General features: G+C 45.5%; 1 protein-coding gene across 1 annotated transcript; it reads right to left on the reverse strand.

Annotated features, from left to right (window-relative positions):
• Window positions 1-7932: 7932 nt before the first annotated feature.
• On the reverse strand, window positions 7933-11118 carry LOC129752604 (uncharacterized). The gene has a single exon (XM_055748379.1). The coding sequence runs from the start codon at window positions 11116-11118 to the stop codon at window positions 7933-7935; it is 3186 nt and encodes a 1061-aa protein (XP_055604354.1).
• Between the last annotated feature and the right edge of the window lie 3574 nt (window positions 11119-14692).

Here is a 14692-nt window from a genome sequence, read left to right on the forward strand (position 1 = left end):
CCAGAGAGTCTGCCTTCTCATTGCCCACTATCGAGCAATGAGAGGGAACCCAAACAAAGGTGATGGTAAAGCGACGTTTTGATAAAGCACTCAAATTATTTCGTATCTTCTCGAGGAAGTACGGCGAGTGCTTTCCCGGTTTTATCGAATGGATTGCTTCAACAGAGCTCAGACTATCCGTTACAATATAGAAGTGTCCATCTGGCCGTGATGCGATACTGTCCAAAGCCCAGTGAATAGCTGCTAACTCCGCTACATATACAGAGCATGGTGACTGAAGACTGTGAGAGGCGCTATATATTTCGTTGAACACTCCAAATCCTGTTGATTCCTCTATAAGTGATCCATCGGTAAAGTACATTTTATCAGCATCGACGTGTCTATATTTAGCTTCGAAAATTCTTGGAATCAGAAGAGGACGATGCGAGACCGGGATTCCACGAATTTCCTGCTGCATAGACAAATCAAACTGGACAGAAGAATGATCGTAGTCAGGGATACAAACACGAGTTGGAGAATACGAAGAAGGGTTTACCTGCATTGACATGAGGACATAGTATATAGACATAAATCTAGTTCGAAGATTTTGCTCAAGTAACCTTTCAAAATTCACAATCACCAATGGGTTCATGACCTCACACCTGATGAGGAACCGAAGTGATAGTAGATTGAATCGATCTTTAAGAGGAAGTATTCCTGCCAAAACTTCGAGACTCATGTTATGCGTTGAGGGCATACAGCCCAGAGCGATGCGAAGACAGCGGTATTGGATACGCTCGAGTTTGATGAGGTGAGACTTGGCAGCTGACTGGAAGCAGAAGCTACCATATTCCATCACTGAGAGAATGGTTGTTCGATACAATTTTAAAAGATCTTCTGGATGGGCTCCCCACCAGGTGCCAGTGATTGATCGGAGAAAATTGATTCTTTGTTGGCATTTTCCTTTCAGATACTCAATGTGGGCTCTCCAGGTACACTTGGAATCAAACCAAACCCCAAGATACTTAAAACACCTCGATTGAGTGATCGTTCTACCTAGGATTTGAAGCTTAGGTTGAGCAGGTCTATGTTTCTTAGAGAAAACAACCATCTCCGTTTTCTGAGGGGAAAACTCAATCCCAAGCCCCAAAGCCCAGGAAGACAATCTGTCTAAAGTATCTTGTAAAGGTCTGTGCAGATGAGACTCGGAAGATCCTGTGACAGACACCACGCCGTCATCTGCAAGTTGTCTTAGAGTGCAGCCTTCAGAGAGACAACTGTCGATGTCACTTACATAAAAGTTGTACAAAAGTGGACTCAAACATGAACCCTGTGGAAGGCCCATGTAAGAGGTTCTTCTAACTGCAATATCTCCGTGAGCAAAGTTCAGATGTTTCTCACAAAGCAAGCTGTATAAGATGTTGTTCAATAGAGGAGGCAGACCCCGGGAGTGCAACTTGTCTGACAAAACCTCTATTGAGACTGCATCAAAAGCTCCCTTTATGTCTAGAAACACTGAAGCCATTTGCTCACGTTTAGCGTACGCCATTTGTATCTCTGAAGACAGCAAAGCAAGACAATCGTTTGTTCCTTTGCCCCTTCGAAACCCAAATTGAGTATCTGAAAGGAGACCATTTGTTTCCATCCATTTATCCAATCGGAACAAAATCATTTTCTCCATCAATTTCCGAATACAAGACAACATCGCTATTGGACGGTACGAGTTGGGGTCAGACGCTGGTTTTCCGGGCTTTTGGATAGCAATGACTCTCACTTGTCTCCACTCTTGGGGGACAATGTTGTGCTCCAAGAATTGATTAAATAAATTTAACAAGCGAAATTTTGCGGCATCCGGAAGGTTTTTCAACAAGTTAAACTTGATTTTATCAATTCCCGGAGCTGAATTGTTGCAAGAGAGGAGGGCAAGTGAGAATTCGACCATCGAAAAGCTGGAATCCAGATCGCATCTGTCTAGGGACACATTCCGGACAACTTTTCGGTTCGGTGTGGAATCGGGACAGACTTTTCGTGCAAAGTTGAATATCCATCTATGTGAATGTTCCTCGCTTTCATTTGTTGAAGATCGATTACGCATGTTTCGTGCTACTTGCCACAAGGTATTCAAGGACGTTTCTCGTGATAACCCTTCCACGAATGTTCGCCAATGTGCTAGTTTTTTCCCTTTAATCAATTTTTTGAATTGATTTTCAAGGGACAGATATGCTTGAAAAAGATCGAGGGTTCCATGTTTTCTAAAATCTTTGAATGCTTTTGATTTTTCCTTATAAAGCTTGGAGCACTGGTTGTCCCACCATGGGTTAGGAGGTCTTCGACGTACAGATGAATTTGGGATGGGTTTCGTTTGAGCACAGACTGAGCTTTCATGTATCAAACAAGCTAGGAAGTTATACTCTTCCAAAGGAGGAAGAACATTCATAGAATTGATGGCTGTTGTAATCGTGTCCGCATATTTTTTCCAGTCGATGTGTCTTGTAAGGTCATATGCCATATTTGTTTGGTTCGAAGTGCTGGCCCCATTGGTGATTGTAATTTTGATTGGTAAGTGGTCACTACCATTGGGATCAGAGATTACCTTCCACTGGCAATCCAATGATAGTGAATTTGAGCAGAGTGAGAGGTCAATTGCACTTGGTATTGCAGGAGGTTTAGGTACTCGTGTTTTTTCACCCGTGTTCAAAATTGTTAAATTGAAACTGTCACAAATGTCATAAATAAGAGTAGAACGACTATCGTCAATTTGTTCTCCCCAGACAGTTCCATGTGAATTGAAGTCACCCAGGATCAACCTTGGCTCAGGAAGTACTGAGCACAGGTCCTCTAGGTGACTTCGATCCACTGCAACTCTATGAGGCCAGTACAAACTGACAACGCATAAGTCCTTACCTCTTATAGTTGTATGACATGCAACAGCTTCAATTCCTCCTGATAAAGGGAGGTGGATTCTAAAAAAGGAGTGGCGCTTATTGATCCCCAAAAGCACCCCTCCATAAGAATCGTTGCGATCCAGACGGATAATGTTAAAATCGTGGAAGGAGATGTTTGATTCGGAAGAAAGCCATGTTTCTGAAAGGGCAAAAATATCGCAACTAGTTTCATGAAGAAGAAATTTGAACGGATCCAGTTTAGGGATAATACTACGACAATTCCACTGTAACACAGTGATATCTCCGACCTCTCGGCGTAAATTAGCCATCGAGAGAGATAAACACTGAAATGAGGGGCCAAGTTTGCATCAATTGCTTTAAAAATGTCTTCACAATAGGAAGCATTGAGAGTACAATGCCTCTGATTGATTCTGATACATTGAAGAACTTGAAAACTCCATCCAAGATATCCGACAACTTAAAAAGTCCCGATTGGGAAGTTGATTCAGGTGAAACTACGTTGGGATTGAAGCTATTAGATGTTCCTGCTACTTCGGGTTTATTTTGAGGTGTAAAACTCATTCGGAATCCAGGAGGAGATGGTTTTTCTTTCTGTACAGTTGGCGCTTTTTGTCTTTCGACGACTGGAGGGTTCAACGTGACTATTTTTTTGGGGATTCTGGTGTTCTTAGGAGCTGGTTTTGGACGTTTCCGGGAATTAGCAGTAAACACAACTGGAAGTTCTTCGTCGGCTGTATCCGTGTCTACATTGTCAACTGGCAATACAGCAAAAATATTACTCGAATGAGTTTGGATCGGAGGCGCCGCGCCCTTTAAAATGGCGGCATAAGACCGCCTTGACCGTTCCTTTAAAGAGCGCTTTTGGTTATCCCAGCGACTCTTAAATGCCTCACACGAAGAGATTTCATGGGGTGAGCCCCCGCAATAGACACATTTCTGTTCTATTGCTGAGCACGCTCCATCCCCATGATTCTCCCCGCATTTGGGGCACCGCGGCTTGTTGCAGCAGTGCGACGCAGTGTGCCCCAACTTAATGCAATTTTTGCAATCCATTGGGCGAGGCACAAAGAGTCGCACGGGTAATCTTAAAACTCCGTCAATCAAAACGTAGTGAGGGAGGGCGGTACCCGCAAAGGTCACACGGAATGAGGCCGAAGGGGAGTACTTTTTAACTCCATTCACGACGGTGGCAGTTTGGAGTTGGCGACAATCCAAGATATCGACCGAAGTCGAATCAAGGCTCCTAAACTTACCAACGCCGTTGGATTTAACGTACTCCGCCTGTAGGCTCATTTCAGTGATCACGCCCTCGATCTCTACGTTTCGAGACGGGATGTAGACGTGATATTCTAAGTTTATGAACTTGCTGGCCACAATCTCATTTGCGGCTTTCCAGTTAGCCACCACAACGCGCAGCTTGTTCGGACGCAGTTTCGTAACACTGGTTACAGAGGGCCACCTCGCCAGATCTTTGGTGATCTGAACCACATTTAGCTGTTTACCGTTCGCTTTGGGCCGGATGAAAACCACCCATGGCCCAGAGGAAGATGTGCCCTCTGTATATTGTCGGAGCCGGGTGACTCTACTCTCAACTGAAGATGAATCGACATTGACATCCATCCGAGAACGATTTGCATCTGAAGGACCAGCATTCACCGAATCCTCCAGATGCTCCTCATCTTCATAGATGACATCCGCATCATCCCCAGTTGGCAGGTGTAATCCCCCGCCTTCGCTCATATTTCGCAACGGGAACACGAATGTCCTCCGTGTTGAAAATATAAGCGAAGCACAGAATAATCAAAATATATATAAAGGGAAATATGATAGAAAAAGAAAAAGTGAAAAAAGAAATAAAAAAGAACTTACAAATTATTTTAGCACTTTTTGGAATAATATTTTTTCCAGTGTATATGGACTGATCCAACCACGTGGTTCTCCGATGATCCTCACGGATGACGTCAACCGAAGAACCCAACCATACGAGTGCTGGCCCTCCTCGTTGGTTGAAGATGACCGCAATGTCTCGACTCGGTCTCGGACGAGAACGACCAATTTGATGATGATAATGATCAAACCGCTGGAACACTTGGTTCGCCAAACAATGGCGGCGGACCTCGTGGCGATCGATCGACCCTTCTACGAGCTGGGGTTAATCAACCTGACCTGCCTCTGGCAGGAATCGAATATCACGGAACAAAACACCGCTGCAACCGTCCGAACGGCACAAATACCCGGATTTACTGGACGAGATCACTATCACTTTTAGTTCGCGAAGATCGGGACGCTCGAAAACGCGACTGTATGCTACGAGTGATGCGATACGAATGTATTTCCACGATTATTAAGATTTAAAAAATTAAAATTGGTTCTGAGCTACAGATTATTATTAGATAAAAATAAATAACATGAAGCTATCAAAGATATGTATGCTGCTGAGGTTATTGATATAGTGGAGTTCAATAAAGAAAATTATAGAATTCTTACAATCGTCGAATTTATGTGGAAATTTAAATATTATTTTTGAGCTTTGACGATAGCAACTTTACAAAAGGTGGACTTCAATCCTATTCGGTTTTATTATAGTAATTGAAAAAAAGATCATGTAAAAGGATTTTTTTGAAGTCACTAAAAGAGTATTCCACTGGTACAGTTGATATGGTTGACTGCGAAAGTGATTCGAAAAATGTACATTCCACATGATACCAAACAAATTCAGTTTAACCAATTATTCAAAATTGATCATCGATAAATTAAGACAACTTTTGGCAATAAATTTATTTATTTGTAATTGATTTTTTATGAGTGACGAAAAAGTATTATTTAGTAGATGACCAATTTCAAGTTCTAAAATTAAGTGTGATGTGACGTCGAATTAAAAATCGTTGAGATAAGAGGTCCAACGGAAGAGCCCAGACGGAAGGTTTGCGGCTTGCGAATTGTTGAGTCGGAGGTTCAACTGAAGAGTTGAGACGGAAGGTCTACAGCTTGATAATCGTTGAGACGGAAGGTAAAACGGAAGAGCCCAGACGGAAGGTTCGTAGCTTGAAAATCGTTTGAATGTGAGGTGTAACGGAGTAGTCCGGGAGGTTCAACTGAAGAGTAAATACGGACGGTCTACATCACTTAACGAATTTTCGTTGGATCGGGAGGACCAACACGAAGAGTGTTCTGAAGGTTCACTTTAATAATATTCGTTGGATCGGGAGGACCAACATGAAGAGTGTTCTGAAGGTTCACTTTAATAATATTCATTGGATCGGGAGGACCAACACGAAGAGTGTTCTGAAGGTTCACTTTATGAATTATCGTTGGATCGGGAGGACCAACACGAAGAGTGTTCTGAAGGTTCACTTTAATAATATTCGTTGGATCGGGAGGACCAACATGAAGAGTGTTCTGAAGGTTCACTTTATGAATTATCGTTGGATCGTGAGGACCAATACGAAGAGTGTTCTGAAGGTTCACTTTAATAATATTTGTGGGATCGGGAGGACCAACATGAAGAGTGTTCTGAAGGTTCACTTTAATAATATTCGTTGGATCGGGAGGACCAACATGAAGAGAGTTCTGAAGGTTCACTTTATGAATTATCGTTGGATCGGGAGGACCAACACGAAGAGTGTTCTGAAGGTTCACTTTAATAATTTTCGTTGGATCGGGAGGACCAACATGAAGAGTGTTCTGAAGGTTCACTTTAATAATATTCGTTGGATCGGGAGGACCAACATGAAGAGTGTTCTTAAGGTTCACTTTATGAATTATCGTTGGATCGGGAGGACCAACACGAAGAGTGTTCTGAAGGTTCACTTTAATAATATTCGTTGGATCGGGAGGACCAACATGAAGAGTGTTCTGAAGGATCACTTTAATAATTTTCGTTGGATCGGGAAGACCAGCATGAGGAGTGTTCTGTAGGATTCACTTTACGTTTTTTTGTGTTTTTCAAATGGGAGTTCCAATCAAAGGCTAATTTTCCAGTCGCGATGGGAGTTCAGACTGAAGTTTGATTGCGATGAGAGTTTCAATCCAAGCTTATCCAACAAAAGTTTAGGAAAATAAAAGAAATGCAATAATACACTAAAATATATGCTGTAACACAACTAAAGCAGATTAAGAGGTTGTCGACCACCTTTTAGACAAATACTCGTGTAAAAGGATGGAGATGAAAAAGGTAGAATTGCGTGGAAATTCTCAACTGACGAACTGTTGCGATTGCGAAAGGAGGTGCAAAAAATGCAAACGGGCTCTCAACTTCTCTTTACAATACCATCCTTCGAATGTTAAAATGGTAAAGAGCGAGATAAAAGGGAATAGGAAAGAATAGAATGACAAGCTTTGAAACCGAAAGAACGCATTTTTGTCTTACTGTGGAGGGGAGATGTGTAGCCGATAATTGCGAGCGGCACACTCTCTCGGCCGATAGGCCTTTCCCCGTCGGTATTCTCTTCATCGACAGCACTACACGCATACACACGAGTCACGACGGCTTAGCCTGTCTTGTCGTGTCGTGAGCCACGGCAGTCAGTTAGCGATATTCAACGAGGCTGGTTGATGGTCTCCCGTTCAGCTGGTATAGCGCGAATCTGATGTTCCACAACAACTATACCTAACCTCACTTACAATCAGTCAACCGAGCAAACTCTTGGCTTGACTTCCTCGCTAACCGGGTACAACGTTTCGGATCCTATTTTGGAATAACAATTTAGTACTGAGGAGGGAATAAACTAAACAAATCAGTTACCGTAATTCCACGAAATCGCCTTGTAGCGAACTATCCGAAACCCGCACAGCAATAATATGGTCCGATTGGACCGAAGAGAATCAGTCCTACCAAATACAGGTTAGGTGTTAAGATTGAAGAAGGATTTACAAAAGGTTTCGACTTACGGTTCCTAATTTGGCAATATAGAGACTACCTCGACCTCGATTCTCCTTGCGCGATCACTTAAGCTTCACTTTTCGCGTCTAAATGAAAAAATGTGGTTTTTCCCTCCTTTAATCTATTCTAACTTTTCTTATTCTTCCTACTCTTCTTCTATCGCGCTCATCGAGAACTGTCACACATTGGGGTGTCGTCAGCTCCCGGTCTAATTGCTCTTGTGGCAACATCCTCCCCCCGGTGGAATCCGGCTGGGGTCCGCGTTCCACGATCTTGTACCTCCAACATAGCCAGGCGCGATAGCGACCGACGAAACGTCCCATCACTCGTCTGCACAATCGCCTGACGACACCTGCCGTCTGGATTCGTAATCACCTTCAGGACACGCCCTCTTTTCCATCCGTTCCGCCTACGATCCTCCACCAACACAACCAACTCGCCTGGTTCAACGGGCTTCACCTCGTCAAACCATTTCGTTCGCCTCGTCAGTGTCGGCAAATACTCGTTCGTCCAGCGCTTCCAAAAAGTATTCAGCTGTCTCTGCAGTAAGTTCCAGGAATTCCCCAGCAACTTGTTGTCGCACACATCTTCTGTAGGCGGCTGGCGGACACCGTCGGAACTCCCTAGCAGGAAGTGATTGGGCGTCAGGGCTTCGCTTTCAGCTGCATCCAACGGCAAGTAAGTTAAGGGGCGACTATTTACGATCGACTCGGCTTCGACCAGTAGTGTGTGTAGCTTCTCGTCATCAAGTCGCTCGTAGTATGCTTCAGCAAGTCCAGCCTTCGAAACTGGCCATACCGCTTCAGGATGCACTAAAAAACTTGGCCCGGCGAACCAGCAACTCGTTTTGGCAAAATAAGGCCCGGAACCGTACTTCGTAGCCTCATCCGCTGGATTGTTCTTCGATGGAACCCATCTCCACTCCTTCCGAGTGGTTAGCTCCAATATCTCGCAGATTCGGAACGATACAAATCGATTAAACTTTCGGGGATCTCCGTTGATCCAGCTCAGCGCTGTTCCGGAATCGGACCACAACACTCGCTTCTTGATCTGCAACGAATGTCCCTCGATGACACTTCGCATATGACGTGCACCTAACACACACGCTTGCAGCTCTAAGCGCGGTATCGACCACGCCTTCAGGGGTGCAACTTTGGACTTCGCGCCTACCAGCGCAACCTTTACTTCTCCGGCAGCGTTCGTTGAGCGAAAATACGTCACACAGGAATATGCAATCTCACTGGCGTCCACAAATGTGTGAACTTCGACCTCGTTGATCGCCTCTCGGAAATAGCATCGCTGGATGCCGATATCGTTGATGTGTTCAAGCATTTGGACCCATTTCAGCCACTGTTGATGCGTTTCATCGTCCACCGGTTCGTCCCAGCCGAGCTCTTTGCGCCAGGCTTCCTGGATAATGATCTTGCCAAAGATCAGATACGGTGCTAGAAGACCCAGTGGATCGAACATTGTCATCACACACCGGAGTATCTGTCGCTTCGTTGGTTTCTCCTGTGTAGTGATTAACTTCACCATGTCTTCCCGCATCTTCGTTGGGAACCGCAGCTCATCGTGTTCCGTATCCCACAAAATACCCAGCACACGTTCGGAGTTTTCTCCCTTAGTTGGGCACATGTTCTTCACTGGATGTGCCTTGACCTCTCCAAGAAACTGCATGACCTCGTCGCTGTTCGAACAGAACTGACGAAGTTCGAAACCACCGTGTTGATGTATCGCCCTCACCTGGGACGTAACTTCTTTGGCCTCAGCCACGCTCCGAAAACTGGTCACATAGTCATCAATATAATGACCACTGATTGCTTCTTCGACGGCTGCAGGATACTTATCGGCGAACAGGCGGGCGTTGATATTCTTAACGTATTGGGCCGTCGCTGGTGAACTGGTCGACCCAAACGTTGCCACGTCCATGACGAAAACTTCTGGCTGCTGGTTCGGATCCGACCGCCACAGGAACCTTTGAGCGCTTCGATCAGCTTCACGAATCAGGATCTGGTGGTACATCTCCCGGATGTCTCCACAAACTGCCACCGGATACTGGCGGAACCGAAATAATACAGCAGGCAAAGATGTCAACTGGTCGGGCCCTTTCAATAGCATCGCGTTTAAGGACACCCCGTCGACTTTGGCTGCAGCGTCCCAGATGAGCCGCACCTTACCGGGTTTCTTGGGATTGGTGACCGCGCCGAGGGGGAGGTACCATGTGCGTCGGGGGTCAGCCTGTTGCAGCTCATCCGGAGTCGCTCGATGGCAGTAGCCTTTCTGCTGATATTCCTCGATCTGACGCACTATGTTGTCCCGCATCGCCGGTTCTTTTCCCATTCTTCTTTCGAGACATTGGAGTCTTCTCAGACACATTGGATAGCTGTCTGGAAACTCTACGAAGTCGTACTTCCAAAGCAGGCCGGACTCATAACGATCGCCCACTCTTTTTGTAGTCTCCTCCATAATTTTCGTTGCTCGAGTGTCTTCGTCACTCAGCACTGGCGTGAACACTTTCGATCCAACTTCGTCGAGCGTCAGATAAGTCTTCACTGCCTCGTCTAAAGATGAATCATGTTGACAGTCACAAATGTGATAACTGAATGTTGGCGTTGACTCGTCGCGCTTGCCACCGTACACACACCAGCCCAGGCGGGTGCGTACCGCAGTTGGATCTCCTACTTCGCCCTCTCGCGCCTTGAGCGGAACCACCAAACGTAGATTGTCAACTCCTATGAGAAGTTGCGGACTGGCATTCTCGTAACCATCCACCGGAATTCCTCGAAGATGACTAAAACGTGACTTGAGTTCTTCGAACGGCAAACTCTGTGTTGGTAAGTTCAGGGAATTGGTTGTTCCGATGTTTGAAACCTTGTACCGCTTTGATTTATTGATGCCGGAAATCTCGAACGTCACTCGTTTCGAATCGTTCTCGATCCGCGTCACATTGGATGTCCACTGCAAGCACAACGGGTGGGAGTGCCCGTTTAGTTGAAGTTTTTCTGCCAGACTCTTTTCCAGCATTGTTATCGAAGACCCTTCGTCGATGAAGGCAAAGGCATCGACAGATAAACTACCGTTGTGGAGCGTGATTGGAATAACACGGTACAGTAACGATGGAAACGACGACTGGTGAACGTGATGCACAACGTAGTTCGATATCGGATTCGGACCAGAGCTGTAGGATGCCTTTGGTTTCTCCGCCGAATGAAGAAGTGCGTGATGACGCGCATCGCATCCATCCACGCCGCAGCGAGTGTTGTTTCTACACGAACGAGTCCCATGACTGTACAAGCACGTTTTACAAAGTCCCAAATTCTGTATACGAAGCCATCTGTCGTCGACGGTCATCTTCTGGAACGATCGACATTCTCTGGACTTATGCCCCTCTTTCTGGCACACGGCACAAGTCAAAACTCGTTTCCTAAACTCCGCTGCACCTTGGCAGCTACTCCGCTCCTTCGGCTTCTCAAACTTTCACTGTGCACAAAACTCCGGTCCGGCTTGGATCTTTCAGGCTTCGACTGCCTGGCTTTCGATTCGCCGGTGTACGACGTCACGGCGTATGCATCGTCGACAGTTTCATCCATGAAGGTCCCGAACGTTCGTAAGTCCACGGCCTCGACCGTTCTGATGTATCTTCCCCAAAGCATTTGGTATTCGGTCGGGAGCTTTCTCACCAACTCCTTTAGCAGCGAGGGATTGTTCAGATGATCGTTCAAATCCGCGGCCTCCAAGTGTTCGCAGAGACCTTGCACTTGTGTCCCGAAGTCGATGATAGTGTTGAGTCTATCAGCCTTCGGCGGGGGTGTGGATCTAACCTTCTCAATTAAGGTCTCGATGATCAAATCCGGTCGACCGTAACGCTTCTCCAGCATTTTGATGGCTGCTGGCACGGATCCCGGATGTATAAGCCTGTTACGAACCGACTCCCATGCCGAACCCTTCAGGCATTGTTGAAGGCGAATCATGTTCTCGCCGTTGTTGAAACCACAGGCTTCTGTGGTGTACTGGTAGTGGCTAATAAAAACAGGCCAGTCGGCGGGATTTCCGGAAAACGTTGGCAAATCCCCCGAGAAGACTTGGCGCGCTGTACGCTGCTCTTGAGTTGGCCCAAGTGGCCTCGGATTGCCTGGAACTCCGCTATCAATTTGCCTCGTTGATTGTGGCGGCAACAGCTGCCGTCTCTGCGGCACTTGCACTGGCTCCTCGACAGTTAACGATGTCGGAATAGCCTCAGGTCTGAACATCAGTTCCGGCGCAACACATTCCGGTTCTATCGTTGGCTGCCTTCTATCTGCTTGCATGGATGGCTTCTGCTGACTGGGTTGGGCAACAACACGCTTGCTCTTCGGAATCGTTCCTGTCGGATGTGTAGGACCATCACCCAATGCTTCCGGAAATGGTTTCGGAAGTCGGATTGATTCTTCCGGCCAAGCTCGAACACCTTTCAATCCCCGCTGACACAGTTGGAGCTGATTCTCAAGCTCGCTTAACTTATCTGCTGACGGCTGCTGGTGCTGCTGACAGTCGCGCAGTTGTTGTTGCAATTTCCTGATTGCGTCTGCAATTAGCTCTCGCCGTTCTGGAAATTCATTCGCTGCTTCTTCCGGATGTGGTAATCTTGCTGACGATTCTCGGAGGATTGTTCCTCCCTCTGCGCCCAACAATTCGGGGCCAGCTTGGCTCGCTACCCACTCCGTCACACGCTCAGACTTTTCGGCAGGGTTCGCATGCTGCCGAGAATGAACACTATGTTGTTCATCTTCCTCTTCCATGAGGGATTCCTCGATGATCCGGTAGCGCTCCTTAACATAGGCCTTTTCGATCCTTTTCTCGATCTCCTTTTCTTCCTCCAGGCGCTTTAGCTCCAAATTGAGCTTTGCTTTTCGGACGGAAGATGAAGTCCGCGCTGACATCGTTTTCGTCGGAAGAGGAAGGCACTTGCTGCAAGTCCATGGCCTATTTGAAACGCCAGCGCTAACACCAGCGCATGAAAGATGCCACCAGCAATTGCACTGATCACAGGCCACCATATTGTCCGCTGAATCCGGACGATCGCAGGCAACACAACTGCTCAAGTTGTCCTGATTGGTGGTGTTGAAATCATCCTCGCTCGATGAGAGAACCGTCGCCATCGGATGATTATTTGAAGAATTGTTAGCGAGAGTCAAAAGTGCCGGGCGAACTGTGTTCGACAGTGTTTATTCCAATGAACAAAACGAAAAGATACTTCAAATCTAAAATTTACAAAGGGTTTTAGATAACGTTACAACTATACCTAACCTCACTTACAATCAGTCAACCGAGCAAACTCTTGGCTTGACTTCCTCGCTAACCGGGTACAACGTTTCGGATCCTATTTTGGAATAACAATTTAGTACTGAGGAGGGAATAAACTAAACAAATCAGTTACCGTAATTCCACGAAATCGCCTTGTAGCGAACTATCCGAAACCCGCACAGCAATAATATGGTCCGATTGGACCGAAGAGAATCAGTCCTACCAAATACAGGTTAGGTGTTAAGATTGAAGAAGGATTTACAAAAGGTTTCGACTTACGGTTCCTAATTTGGCAATATAGAGACTACCTCGACCTCGATTCTCCTTGCGCGATCACTTAAGCTTCACTTTTCGCGTCTAAATGAAAAAATGTGGTTTTTCCCTCCTTTAATCTATTCTAACTTTTCTTATTCTTCCTACTCTTCTTCTATCGCGCTCATCGAGAACTGTCACACATTGGGGTGTCGTCAGCTCCCGGTCTAATTGCCCTTGTGGCAACACGCCTAATGATACCATTTCTGTCGACAATTTCCTGTGCCATTCCATCGGCAACATTGCTATTCAGCTGCCGTTAAAGCATATGTCAAAAGCTTGGTTTGTTCCGAGCTCTACCCAACAAACATTTTTGCTGATTAAAAACGCCAATTCTCTGATCGTATGCTGTGTTAAGGTGCTGATTGCTGTTTCAGCTTTCTGGCTGAAGAACGAAACACTTCAGCGCTGTTTCAACATGTAAGGAAGTTTTATTTCAGCCAATAGAAAGTAGGGGAAAATTGGTTGAAGAATAACTCGTTCAGCCTTTGTCCAACCATTTTTGACACCATTCAAATTTGACAGGCGTCAGCTGTACAAGGGTAACTTTGAAAGCGACTTTCAGCTTTATCAAACTTTCTGTTGTCATTGATCAACCAATGCATAATAGCGAATGGATCGAAATGAGGATTTTTTAATCGTCTAATTATTAGTAGTTTCTCACTTTGCTTGATTAATGGCCTAGCCGGGAAATTTTCTTTTTATTTTCGAAGCATTTCTATTTCAATTTCTTCATGTGAAATTGACCTTGGTTGGGAGATATTTCGGTCGCTTAAGAACGACACTTTTCCTATGCTCCACAGAATCCATAGTTGGTTCTGCGTTCTGCGGCATGAGACCAACAAGTCGAAGGTTCAGAGTTCGAGACAAGTTTCAATGAAGCAAAAACAACAAGAGAGGGGAAAAATAGCTGGCAAACATCGGGCATACATCGGTCATCATTATTTTTGTTTTTTTTTTGTTGATCCGTCAATTGACGTTTCATGGCAACTTCGCTGATTAATTTCTCCAAATGTCGATGTTTAAGAGCTGAACAGCAGCTTCTCCCTGAATTTCGGTTGCCTTCTTTCAGCAAGATAGCTGATTTGAAGGTAGAACTAAATAGTGTTTCAGCGGTTGTTCAGCGAAAAATGTTTGTTGGGTATCCTCCACTGCTGTTGGGGAAACGGCACTGGTATTATTTATACCGGAACAAATTTTTGGCCTGTCTAATTTACAGTTCCCCTCAAGCTGTAAGATCCAGTTCTTCGGATAAAATATCTGTTAAAAAAAACAATTTAAAATTATGAATTAAACAAATAACCACCAAAAGAGAAGATCTAAAACTGGT

The sequence above is a fragment of the Uranotaenia lowii genome, chromosome 3 (assembly GCF_029784155.1).
Source record: "Uranotaenia lowii strain MFRU-FL chromosome 3, ASM2978415v1, whole genome shotgun sequence".
Lineage (NCBI taxonomy): Eukaryota > Metazoa > Arthropoda > Insecta > Diptera > Culicidae > Uranotaenia > Uranotaenia lowii.